Genomic DNA, 13,631 nt, shown 5'->3' on the forward strand with positions numbered 1-13,631 from the left:
TCTAGAGAGATACTGTCTAAAAATGAAAAGAATAAGCGTTACTGATTGATTGATGACTACAATGATCCTATGTCCCGATTTCTTGACCTTCAAAAATATAAAATGGTTCTATTTAGAATTTTATTCTAAGTCTTCTAATACAATATAACCAGTTTATTAATTATTTTTGAAAAATGAAGTTTAGCCATCTTCAGATCATTTCTCATTACTATTAAAAATTGTCCCAGTTTGAGCGATAAACAATAGGGAAATCCTACTAATGACAGATCGCGTGTATTTTAATTCTTTGTTAGATAAACTATGACGTCTTTTCACAGCTGTTATGAAATTGTTAATGGATTCATAGTAATTACAATGGTATAACCTTATGAAAACCCAATCAATAAGCTATTTATTTCTCAAATAGTAGCTAATATAGGACAATTATTAGCCTATGTTTTTTGTCTTTGCTTGTTTTCTATTATTAGCCTTCGTTGATATCTTTTGTTTATTCATAAAAAATAATTGTATATGAATATATCTTATTAAAAGTTTAAGATATGTGACAACTTTGTTAAACTTTCATTAGGATATATTAGTTAATTTCTAATTGTGTAATTTCGTTATTAATAGATGATTTATGTCTTCTAATCTGTTTTTATATTTGTACAATACATACTGTACTGTACACACAACAATACAAAACAAAATTCAATTGATATATTAATAAATATGAAAGAATATTTATATATTAATATTTATTAATGCATTTATTATATAGATGTTAAATTAAAATTAATACAATACTTTTGCAATTTGTGAACATGAACAGTATCTAATTACAAAATATACATAAATTATTTTTATAACAATGGCCTATAAAATTCATTGTTTCTTATTTCAAAAAATAATTTTTATAAAGGCATTCTGGTATCAGTGATCACAATGGCCAATGGAACAAACTTTTTCAAGTATTTCGTGAGCTTCTTCCACTCCATGTTTAGCAGCATGTTTGATGAGATCATGTGCTTCTCTGAAATATTTAATTAAAAATTGATATTTGACTCAGATATATAAAAACAATTATTTTTAATTTAATATTAATATAGAAAATGTAATTGCATCAGTAGCTTAAAAAATAGACTTTATTGCTTTACTGAAAAGTTTAATCCATTATTGAAATTTATTCATAAAAAACAATACCCAAATAAATTAATTTTTAGAGCTGTTAAATTTTCTAAAGCATTTTTTACTTATATAATTTCTTTAACTAATTACTGCATGTAGAAAATCAATAAGGAATATAAAAATAAAAGTTATTAAAAAAATAATTCAATAGTATACCTAATTTTTCTAAGAATAAAGAAATAAGGTATGGTTGCATTATTTATAATGGTTACCAATTTATTAACAAATGATATAAAAATGTTTTCAGAAATAATTCTGTTTTTCTCATATAATTTTTTATAAATATTTTTCTTTTCCCTATCAAAATAAAACAATTATTTTGTAAAGAATGGTGATTGTCTAAATAATCAATGATAAATAAAATATTTTTTGAATAAACAATAGTAGTTATAAATTCAATTATTTGGACATTTCCTTCTATAATAATAATCAAAGAAGGAAATGTTTAAGTAATTGTTATATATATAAATAAACATACAAAACTTATAAAGTAAGAATTAATTAAAACATTTTGCTTTTCTTCCTAGTTATACATTTGTATGAATATTACGAAACATAATTTATCCTTGACAGAAAGTTTGTATGCTTTGACTAGAATCTTACAAAAAGATTAATTTAGATCAAAAATATAATTATATATATAGGTCATGTTTTCTTGTTGCAAGTATTAATACTTGTAATAAAAAAACAGCTGAATAAGGAGCTCACAATGATTTTATTTAGACCTACAAATCACTTGTGTGAATAGAAAATAGAGTTAATGAAATAAAAATATAAAAATAAAATTAATATTTTCTTACAAAATCATTTTCCTTTTCCTTCAAATAAAACATTTAAGACTTTTCACTTCACTATAACTAAACTTCTGATTCTGATGAAAAAATCTAATAATCTAGGAAGTGATAATACAAGAAAATCAGGAAAATACAGTATAGGCCTGACAACAGTAGTAGTCATTTGGGAGACACTACTTTCTGTTTTTCCTATTGTATCCCTTTATGGTTATGATCAAACAAAAATAATATTTCTCATGACTTGCTGACTCCTGCTATATCATTTGGAGTAGTAAATGAAGAGAGATTTTCTTTCTTCCTACGTTTTGTGCTAGTGCACTTTTCCTATAGATGGACTTATCCAACTGAATAGGAAAAGGTTTGTAGGTAAAGTGTTCTAGCACAAACATAGGAAATAAGACAACAGACAAAAAGCAATTTGAATAATACAGCAGATTTTCTTGCTTTGACTCCATTTTTTTTAGTTATTCAAAATACCTGAAAAACTTGATGTGGGAGCATCCAAGCTTTATACCAAAATATGCATGATACACCTTTTTATCAAAAATCTGTTACATTGCACAGTCTTTTTTTTCAACCAATATCATATTCATTTCATATCTGAGAACATATCTGATATGTAAGAAAAATTAAAAAGAATATGTTATAGGATAATAAACTGAATGAAATCCTAGATTACTTAGCTGACTTCAAGTCTTATTTTAATGCAATAATTAAAATCTTGCTTGGAAACTTAACTTATAGCTTGCCCTAATTAATTCTTATCCATATAAGACTTATTATACATTTATTCAATGAATTTACAAAAGATAATGCTTCAAGGAACAAGCTCCCCAAACAAGAATCTTGAAGACAAAGGCAATAATATGAAATATAGTGAAAGATACAAAAAAAAAAAAAAGTAACAGAAAAAAAAACAGATTTAAAAATAAATAGCTTTTAATTATTTTTATATACCAATATATTAAATAAATTACATATGGCAAAACCTTTGTTTACATAACTTATTAAAATTAATAAAAAAATTCAGATGAAGTGCCCCAAAGAATGAACAGTGCAAACAAAATAAGAATATTGCCTTACATACAATCAGTCTATAGATATGAAGACAAGAGGTTTTGTGTGTGGTTTGAATCTGTACTTGAAGACCCACTCCATCTGGAGGTATAATACCATTAATATATTTATAAAGAGTATACATTCAAAATAGTTAATTTAATAAAAAAAAAAACAATCAAGAAATTCTATTCTCATGTAAGCCACCTCTGTCCAGAGCAGCAAATCTAAAGGGCAGCATTTTGGTTGTGAATGTGACAAAATATTTATAAGTTATATACTTCATTAATCAAAATTTATATTTGTCAAATTTTTCTGTGGCTAAAATTACTGTTTACATTTTGTATTTATTATTTTTGCCTAAAAGCTAATAAAATGTTTGCATTCCTTGATTCTGAAGAAAACAACCATAAAAGAGGGCTTTTGGGCAAAAAGAAAAGCATAGTTTTATATCGATTTTGTTTTTGACACTGTTTCACATAAAAACACTTAGTTAATTAACAATTAACTCTATTCCCTCTCAATACAACTGACTGGGGTGACGTCTATACGAGAACTCTCCCAGACATTTGAAAGGTATGTTGGAATTTCCACCTTTGATCAGATCAGATCACTGATAGTCAGATCAAGTTAAAACAGATAAGTTACAACAATAAGCAACAATGTTAAATTTTGTCCCAAACCTTAGTGTCACCTTAAGAATACTGTTGATCATACTGTAGCTAGTGGGGGAAAGGAGTTTCTCTAAATAAAAATTAATTAAAAACTTTTTATGTTCCACTACTGTGCAAAATCATCTTAATAGTTTAGCCATTTTGGCAATTGTGCATGAAACTGCTGATCAAGTAAACTTAATTAATTAATTAAAAGAATCAATAAAATAGTTTGCAGAACTAAAAGTGAGAAAAAAGTTTCTTTTGATTTTAGTATAATTGATGTACATTTGTTTAGTTTTTATAGGATATAAGTTTTTTGTTTGATTGTACAATAATACATTTTTGTAATATCATTAAAAATGCATCTAGTTAACAATTTCTAACTAGGTAAAGGTATATTTTAATTTTTACTGTTTTGTACTACTTGATTGTTAATTTTATATTACATGTTTCTCTCTAAATAAATTTAAGGGGTGGAAATTTGTCTTTTTGTCCGGGGCGACATAAATACTTGAGCAGGTGCTGCTCTGTGGAATCAATATAGGGAAAGTTTATTATATTGATATGATAAGTAAAATCTTGCATATAACGGAATATGTACTGGATACAGAATAAAATAAAAACTACACACCTTTATCAATCCAGCAAAATTTAATACAATAAAAACGTTTTCAATCATTTTAAACAATCTTCATTTTATGTTCTATTTTTAATGTTCTATTCTTCTGTAACTGATGAAGATTGTTTAAAACGATTGAAAACGTTTTTATCGTATTAAATTTTGCTGGATTGATAAAGGTGTAGTTTTTATTTTAGTAAAATCTTGTGTAATTCAGCAGTTATACAACTTAACTTGGATAGTACTGTACATCACAAGTAAACAGTAAGCAATTAAAGATTGAAAATTTGTACTGTATAAAAAAATAGCAAATGCAAAACTTGTTTTGAAAAGATTGACCTGCAGTCTTCACATTATGCCCCATCTAATAAATATATCTTTAATTATGTTTTTAATCTAATGTTTGTATGTTAATTTGCCATCAAATAAAATACCAAGATCATTAACAGATTGGGTATAAGGTATGCAAGAGTTACCTGTGGAAAAAGCTAGATGATGAGGATTGCAGATGAATGAACATATTACAGCAGATTTGTTTGATTTTGTTTGATTTTTAAGTTGAATGGATGAAAATGAGAGACCAAAGGCTCAAATGTGCTTATAATGCTGTAGGGTCAAATATTACAAGACATAAATATTTTTGCAATTAGGCTAAAAGTTAACATTTCTTCTAAATTTTTTTGTTTTCAAAACAACAAAAAATTTTTACTCAATAGTTCTGCATGGCCAAACAAAAGACTTAAAGACTTCTAACTTACTTTCCTAAGTCCTTGTAGATATAATTGAATAATATATAATTGATATAATTGATGACATCTAATTTAAATTATTTTATGACTAGAACTTTTATTTGTCAAAGTATAGCTCCTTATTTTCTTCTCCTTGGTCATTTCAAGAAATGAAAAATCAAAACTTGTAAAAAAACTATGTAAAGAAATGAAATACAATTCTGCAAATAAACTGTTTGTTTATGTGTTTTTTCAGAGAACTTGCCTTTTTTGTTTTATTTATATAAAATATACCAAAGAGAATGTGGTGACCATAATTTTTTTGTCAAGATATCATTTCTGACAACTAAGCTAAATCTACAAATTTTATCATCACTTGATTGTTCAATTCTTAAAAATTTAATGATGCTGGCTTTATCATTTTATCTCCTGTAAAAAATATCTCAGTAGTAATTGATACAAGTAATGAAGTCAAAAATATTTTTGTTTTTGGCAAAAAAGTTGGATTTAAAATTAATTTCAAAAATTCTTAAATAATCTTTGATATTAATTTTGAACATGAAACATGTTTAGTCTAAATGTGGTACTGTACATAGTCTAAAAATAGACAATGCGTCACAATTTCTTTTAGAGAGAGGAGGAAAAAACTGTTTGATTAAAAAATTTATAAAATTAGAAACTATAATATCAGATGAATTTTTTACATTGAGTATGATTTATTATTCTAAAACATTTCATCAAATGTTAATTACTTTATGTACAATTTCACTTTCACAACTTTTATGCAAATGACAAATATGTTTTGTTTTTTAAATGAAAGAAACATTCTAAATAATTGTAATTATTTGCTTTTTGTCCTATTTTGTAATTAATCTTATTAATAATTTATAACGTTGTTTATGAATTATTAAGATTGCTTCAATTTACTTAATTATGGGACTTTGTATAAAACCTACCCAGGTTTTACATCTGTTCTAAATCCTTGTAAATGACCTACTGCCAAATTATAACTTGAATGGGGATGACCTTGATCTGCTGCTTTTCTGCAAAAGAATAAAATTATTATTTCAATAATATACAGTATCATTAAATAAACCGATATTAATGAGAAGCAAGTTTGAAAATTTTTTTAAATTTATTTAGTTTTTACATACACATAGTGAAATTTGGCAATTTCAATTTAAATATAAAAGCATTTATACAAATATCAATAGAAATAATAACAACATAAAAGATAAAACAAATAAAATAAAAATAACTGAATACATTGACATTGGCAGTTGCAACATAATTCATATAATGTACTTTCATACTGATGAGTAGACACTGAGCATTTTTATCATTTATGCAGAGGTGGTTAGTTCCTAGCTCATCTATAAATTAACTTTTCAATAATATTTCCCATGTTTTGGTTCATGGTGATTCTGAGGAGTTTTGCTTCATTGAGGTTTGAAGTGTTCTCAGGGATAGTGGAAAATGTAACTAAGGATGTAGTGCACATATATCTAAACAAACTAGCTATGTCCTTTTTCTTGTAACAATAAAAAATACTTTTTATAAACAAAAGAATATGTTTTTCAAACAATACATGGGGATATTCTTGAGAGATAATAATAATAATGGTAACATACCCCACCATCAAAAGTCTGTAGCATAATCACTAATCACACATAATGGTATCCCCACTACCATTGACCGACTGCACAACATTTATTGATCTGTTGCATTGTACAATCGGCAGCATAAGTTTTTATTTCTATTTTTGCATTTAGAAATGTATAATAAAGTTTGTGATTGTTGCAAGGAACATATTTTACCTAATAATTTTTTAATACTATTAATTTGTGATACATAATATATTATTTTTTCTACCATAATAACTAACTTTTTTCTGTACCCCTAAACAACCTATCATGTACCCCTGGTTGGGAATCGTTGATATAGTGAATTGTTTCTAAACGTTTGCTACAAGAATAAAACAGCTACCCACAACCAGTGTGTTCAGTGGTTTTATGCACTCAGCCATTGGTACTTTAGAAGAAAACATAAAATATTGAAATGCTGTGTGCTGGTAATATTTTGGAGATAACAAAGTAAATTTAAACAAATACAAACAACTAAAATTATCCTAATAAAAATGGACATTATGAACAGGGCCGTCCAGAGGGTAATGGGGATCTGTGGCAAAATACACATTGGGAGCCTATAGTAATAAGAAAGTAAATAAAAAACACATTATATAAGGGCTCCTAATTCCTTGGGGCTCAGAGCAATTTACTCCTTTTATCCACCTCTGGTGTACTTGTTAATTAATAAAAGGAGGATGGGAGGATATTATAGTTCAATGAAAGATGGTTGGCCTATCTAGTGGCATTACATGACATGCAATCAGACCATATCTGTAATAATTTATATGCTTGTCTGAGACATAGCTCTATACCGAGTTTTGCAGTAATCAAACAATTCTATCTGAATGTGAAATCTTTTCATCAATGAATATACACAAAAGAAAAACCAGTAATGTCTTGTTTTTCTCCAGACTGATATACAGATTTATGTTTAGATGTCATGATTAGTTTAATCATTGAATCACAAGTAATTCTAATTATTTATACTCTAATCTAATGCTATTAATGAATCTGAGTCTTAAACCATGCTTCTCCAGATTCTAACATTTTGAACAAAGAGAACTAGAACTACTGAATGCTACTCATTTATTAGGTTAGTTTATACCCTAGATTGCATGTATCTTTATCAAGTAGTATAAATAGTATAATAAAACTTTATATGATATAATGATACAGTATAATAAAACTTTGCTTTGTATATTCAGAAACATCAGACTAAAATGTTATTCATTAAAGTAAAATGTTTTACCTATGTTTTTAAACACATTTTAATGTTTTTCTATTAATTGTAAATAATTGCACAATGTCTAGGCAATCATTCAGGACTACTTGGGGTAAAGCGCAAAGTTACGCAAAATTTATTTTACACAGTACCTGCTGACATGCAGCTCTTGCATAAAACAAGACTGTACTGTGTTCATAAATAATTTTGATAAATTATTTTTAATAACAGATTGTAAAATATTGTAAAATTTATATATTTTAAATATTTGGTAATTGAAAAATTTTAAACATACTTATTTTAAAAATAAATTACAATTATATATGAAAATCACCTAAACCATTGGAATGCAGCTGTGTGATTTCTTTCAACTCCTTTGCCTATAAAAATTCAAAAACATAGATGTATAATTAAATTAAAAATTTAGTTCTAATAAAAATTTAAAACTTTTAAAATAACATCAACACTGATACTTACCATCTAAATATTTTTGCCCAATTGCATGTTGAGCATAAGAATGGCCAATTTTAGCATAAAAGTGAGTAACATGAAAATGCATATGATCAAAATAATAATATGTGTAGTAGAGAAGACCACTTACAAGGAGAAGGGCTGATATCTATTAAATAAATCTATCATTATTAATATAGATAATTACAAGAAAATTTTAAAATTGTAAATGAGATAAGTTTGTTAATAAACCATTTATTTATTGAATATTACAATTTTGAATTTATTAGCAATAAAACATTAGTCTCAGTAAATATGATATATTTTTATACCAAATTAAAATGAAAAATTACTTAATGCATTATTATTAATGTAATAATTTTATCAAAATAATTAATTAAATAATCATAGTAAAAAAAATTTGTGAATTATTCATTAAATCTAATAACTATTACTTAAAATTTTTATGCAAATTCAATCTAAATTATTTTTCAGCTTAATAAAATTATTAGCATACAATTTATCATAGTCAATGTTAACAATTTTTACTATAAAATCATTTTCACAAATCATTACTATCACAAATTTTATAAAATCTAAACTGAATATAATTTTTGAAACTATTTTATTAATAGAAAAGCTCATTTTAAATTTAATAAAAGAATATTTAGATGATCAAATAGTACTTGTATTATTTTTGTAAGTATATAAGTATTAACTTTAAATAGCCATTTCATTTACTAATAGTTACTAATTTAAATAAAATAATAATTAATTTTAAATAGATGTTCTGCCATAAAGTAAGAATAAAATTTAAATAACTGATTTGTGAGTTATTTTACTGTCTCATAAAAATATATTGTTATTTATGAAACTCAAATTGTTATTTTTCGAAGGGGGAAAAGTTATTAAATAATAATACTATTGTGATAGTTTCAAGAAAAAATTTAAAACAACATTTTATTTACACTAAATATCAAAAGAATACATCTTTATATTTTCAAAATGGAATCCTTGTTAAAATAATCATAAAATAATGATTACATTAATTTTATTTAATGTTTTTTAATCTAAACAAATTTAAATAAAAAAGTCTTTTATATTAAGTAAAAAAAATTAAATTATATTCTTAATTTAAAAGATATNTATAAATTTTTTAAAATATATTTAAAACTAATCGAATTGTACTGTACATATTATAATGTATAACAAATACAGATCTTCTTACAATTTTATTATATTTTTTAGTTAATTTAATTAAATAAGTTGTTTTTAAAATAAATTATCTTATTGTTGTAAAATTTATTTTTAAAGTTTGTTGATATATAGCCTAATAATTTACATTGAGGTGAGATGAGTTTATAATAAAAAAAAACACATGTATAACTAGAGTTTCATTTATTAAAGTTTAATATATTTAAATTCTCCCTTAATTATAGTTTATCAGTTAAATAAATATTATTTCAAAGAAATAAAGGAATTGTGGTTTAATATAAACCATATAGTAATTCAAAGTTTAATGAGTTGGTTTGATCACAGTATAAATTCAATTTAAAGAAAAACCATTTTTTAAATACAGTAGAGCATCGATTATCCGACCCCCGATTAACCGTCGCTTCGGTTAACCGACCGTTCTAGTCCGCAAATTCAAATGTCCGCTAGTGATGTGGCGCTACAATATTTGGCTATGTCTTGGCTACTTTAATAGTATGTTTACGTGTTTTAGCTGGCAACACTGGCTCGACCATGTAAGGGAGCCAGTATTTAAACGAGGCTTAATTTTCTAATTTTTAATGATACAATAGCGATGATTATTATTTTTAAAAAATTTTTGTTAGGCTTAACATCGATGAAAATTCAACGCGAAGTAGGTTAATAGCGATATACTAATATACTATACTAATAATGTATTTTTAAATATTTTTCAGTTATCCGACCAACCCCAGTCCCCAATTGAGTCGGATAATCGATGCTCTACTGTAATGTATTTTTTCATATTTTTCGGTTATCCGTTTTTTCAGTAATCCGACCAACTCCAGTCCCCAATTGAGTCGGATAATCGATGCTCTACTGTATTATTATTATTGCTACTGTACAATTTGAGTTAAATTCTCGTATTATATCTTACGTTCATTTCATTTTGGTAACAAAATTTTTTTAATTTTAAAAACATAAGTTTCATTTCAAATTACAACATAAATTTCAAATCTGTGGGAAATCTATAAAAATTATATTTTTATAGATTTCCCATTAACAATTTGATAAAATGGAAGAAATAATTGTATATAATCGTGATATAATATCAAAAATAGGAAGGCAAGACAACATTTGGTATATCAATGAATATTCTATACGTCCAGTAAAAAATATTTATGTATGATATTTTTTTTGTCATTTTCTTATTAAATATAAAATAATATTAATCCTAATTTTTATTTATATAAAATTACAGAATGGAATGCTAATATATTTTGAAGCATTTCAAGTTAAAGATCGTGAAATTATTTATCGACAGTCAGCCATAAAATCATTACACAGTCCTATGGAAGCTGTAATAGACATTTATAAAGATTCTGTTAAAAAGTATCAATTATCAGCGAACGATCAATGGCAAGTTGATTTTACTACCAAAAACATTCTTGGATTAAATTTTATAGACGAAAAATCATTGGATCGAACATATTAATGTACAAAACTTATACGTTGTGAGATAATTTAATAACGAATTATTTTTATTTAAAGGTAGACAGGTAGAAAAATATTGTTTTAAAAACCAGAACTATATTTATATAGACATCGAACGTTTTGGGTGCCCAAGATCAGATAATATTAAAAAGAATTGTTATTGCCACAAATATTTTAAAAAGCATTGTTCTCTTTGCGCTATTCTATCTTACGAACAATTCTTAATTGAACAAAAAAATAAATATTTTCAAAATCAATACATTGTGTAGGTATTTAATAAATAAGTAACAAATACAAATTAAATAATTGTTATATTTAACACAGTCTTATTGTTAAAATATTATTTATAATTTTCATTGAGTAAATACATTTAAAACAATTGTAAAATATAATTGAAAGAAAAAATGACATAGGATTGCGTTAATATTAGTAAAGTTAGAATTTACTGCACCTCTAAGACGACGATTGCCCAGCTGTCGGGCTTCTTCTTCTTTGCCAAAACAACTTTACCGCCATAAGGTAAATTTTCATCGTACTCCGTAAGTGGTTTATACCGAATTTTTTCTTTAGTTAAATGACGTCGAGTTAACGTCATCTTCAAGACGTTTAAAGAGATGTTTTCTTCCCCGTACAGGAATTATTTTCTCTATTCACTCTGATATGCCGGCAATTTTCGGTACGGGCACTGGTTTAATCGATTTTCTATACGCAAAGATAGATAAAAATAGTCTCTTTCTCTTCTATTAATTATTTCTAGAGATAAATTATTCAATAGTTTTATTAATTTCGTCAAATATTAAGTATTACTTTTACATATATCAAGTTTTCGAGTAGGATTTTAGAAGAATCGCAGCGAGTATTATTGTTTCTAACGGACAAAGCATCGCTGCAGTGAATATCACAACAAACGTCTCGTCGTATATCGTATGGGAGTTTAAAATTCGCTACGTTTAGGTATGATTTATTTTGCTTATTTCAAATTTAACACGCATTCAAAAGATTTGGCACATTCATTTCATTTCTTTTTCATACATATTTATCGATATTGACAAAGATCATAATCCTGTCATTGTACAAAAGCCATCCCTTTATCAATCTTTCTCTTGTTTTTGCTATAAATATTGATTTTGCTAATGTTTTTAAAACGATGATAATTATCATACAATATAAAATTTTATATTCATTTAATGCTATATTATATTAGCTGTAAGCAAGGTTATATAATGTTTTATGTTTGTAACCTGTTTATATTTATCCACATAATGATAAATAATTAGAATAAGCATTATAAAATTTATCAATTAATCATAATTAGTTTTGTTTTAAATTTTTTTTATGATTAGATAGTAATTTATGTGTTTGCTCTTATGTAAGAGATGAGAAATAAATAAAAAGCTTAAAATTATCTTAAATTGAATAATTCTTTATCAATATTGATCTGAAAATTGATTATATAAATTTTCTATTGCAAAAATAAATTTTCCTTCAGGAAACAGGTGTTATATATTTTGATATTAATTAATTTATCGGTTAGTACAGTTGAACAAATGAAAGGAAATATAGTCACAAATAAATCAATTATCAATATTTTTTCCTTATTTCCTTTATAAACAATTAAACTAGGTTTTTAAATTACATTTTGGAAGCTTTTCAAGGAATTTTGATTAATAATAATTACATAATTACTGCAAATTATATAAATAGTTATACGTATATATAATATTTCCTGTGTTTTGCTAATTCGGATGAAAGTTTAAATCTCTTCTTGCATTTTGAACAAGAAAACGGAGTCCATTCTATAAGTGATTTTTTGTGTTTCTCAAAATAACATTTGAAGAAAAACTGTTTTCTACAGACATTACAGGGGTAAGTTCTTTTATTGGAATGTTCAAACAGATGATTGTCGTATAGTATACTATACGAAAACGTCTTCTTGCAAATATGACACTCCAGCTGCTTTCTCAACGAAATGAATAAATGCCTTTTCAAAATTCGATTTCTGCATAATTTCAATAGTTTTCAGTTATATATATATTTTTTTTGTTTTTAAATTAAAGACACATGTTTAGAAAAGTCAGTGAAAGCAATATTTATTAGGATATCAGTAAAAAATAGTAATGAATAGAAAACAATAAATAAAAAATTTCTCAGGAATAACAGGTTAAGAATTTTTATATTTTTCTTTTCATAAGTATATTAGAAGTAAAAATAATTTAAATTATTGGAACATAACTTTAAAATTTCTTAAAGTTCATTCAAAATTACATTTTTTAAAAAAGTATTAAAAAAATATTAAATATTTTTTTTTTCAATTTTATTATTTTTCAAAAATATTCAATATTAAAAAAAAGTATTTTGTTCAATTTATCATTCTAAATCATGCGATTTTGACATGTAAAGAAGTTATTGAAATTTTTTTTATTGAAGCTTTTCTAAATACTGTGCAGAGCTCTCAACCTGTAATTTTGAACAAATCTAATGTCATGGACAAAAATGCTGACATTACCCAAAAAAATCTGTCAAAATTTTTGATTAAAATTTTGACTATGTTGCTGGAATTCTCTATGTAAGGTATACAGAAATGATAATCTTGTTATAAAATAAAATAAATTGTTAAATATCTGTT

The 13,631-nt window shown here is 25.1% G+C and overlaps 1 protein-coding gene across 1 annotated transcript; it reads right to left on the reverse strand.

Annotated features, from left to right (window-relative positions):
• Positions 1–751: 751 nt before the first annotated feature.
• On the reverse strand, positions 752–11,889 carry LOC111628815 (ERAD-associated E3 ubiquitin-protein ligase component HRD3A-like). The gene is made up of 6 exons (XM_023372657.1): positions 11,813–11,889; positions 11,457–11,707; positions 8,348–8,489; positions 8,205–8,250; positions 5,977–6,063; positions 752–1,012 (listed from the first exon to the last, which is right to left on the reverse strand). The coding sequence occupies exons 2-6, from the start codon at positions 11,598–11,600 to the stop codon at positions 913–915; spliced, it is 519 nt and encodes a 172-aa protein (XP_023228425.1). The 5' UTR covers positions 11,601–11,707; positions 11,813–11,889; the 3' UTR covers positions 752–912.
• Between the last annotated feature and the right edge of the window lie 1,742 nt (positions 11,890–13,631).

This window comes from Centruroides sculpturatus, unplaced genomic scaffold (assembly GCF_000671375.1).
Source record: "Centruroides sculpturatus isolate CEXI.00-Female unplaced genomic scaffold, Cexi_2.0 scaffold590, whole genome shotgun sequence".
NCBI classification, from domain to species: Eukaryota; Metazoa; Arthropoda; class Arachnida; order Scorpiones; family Buthidae; genus Centruroides; species Centruroides sculpturatus.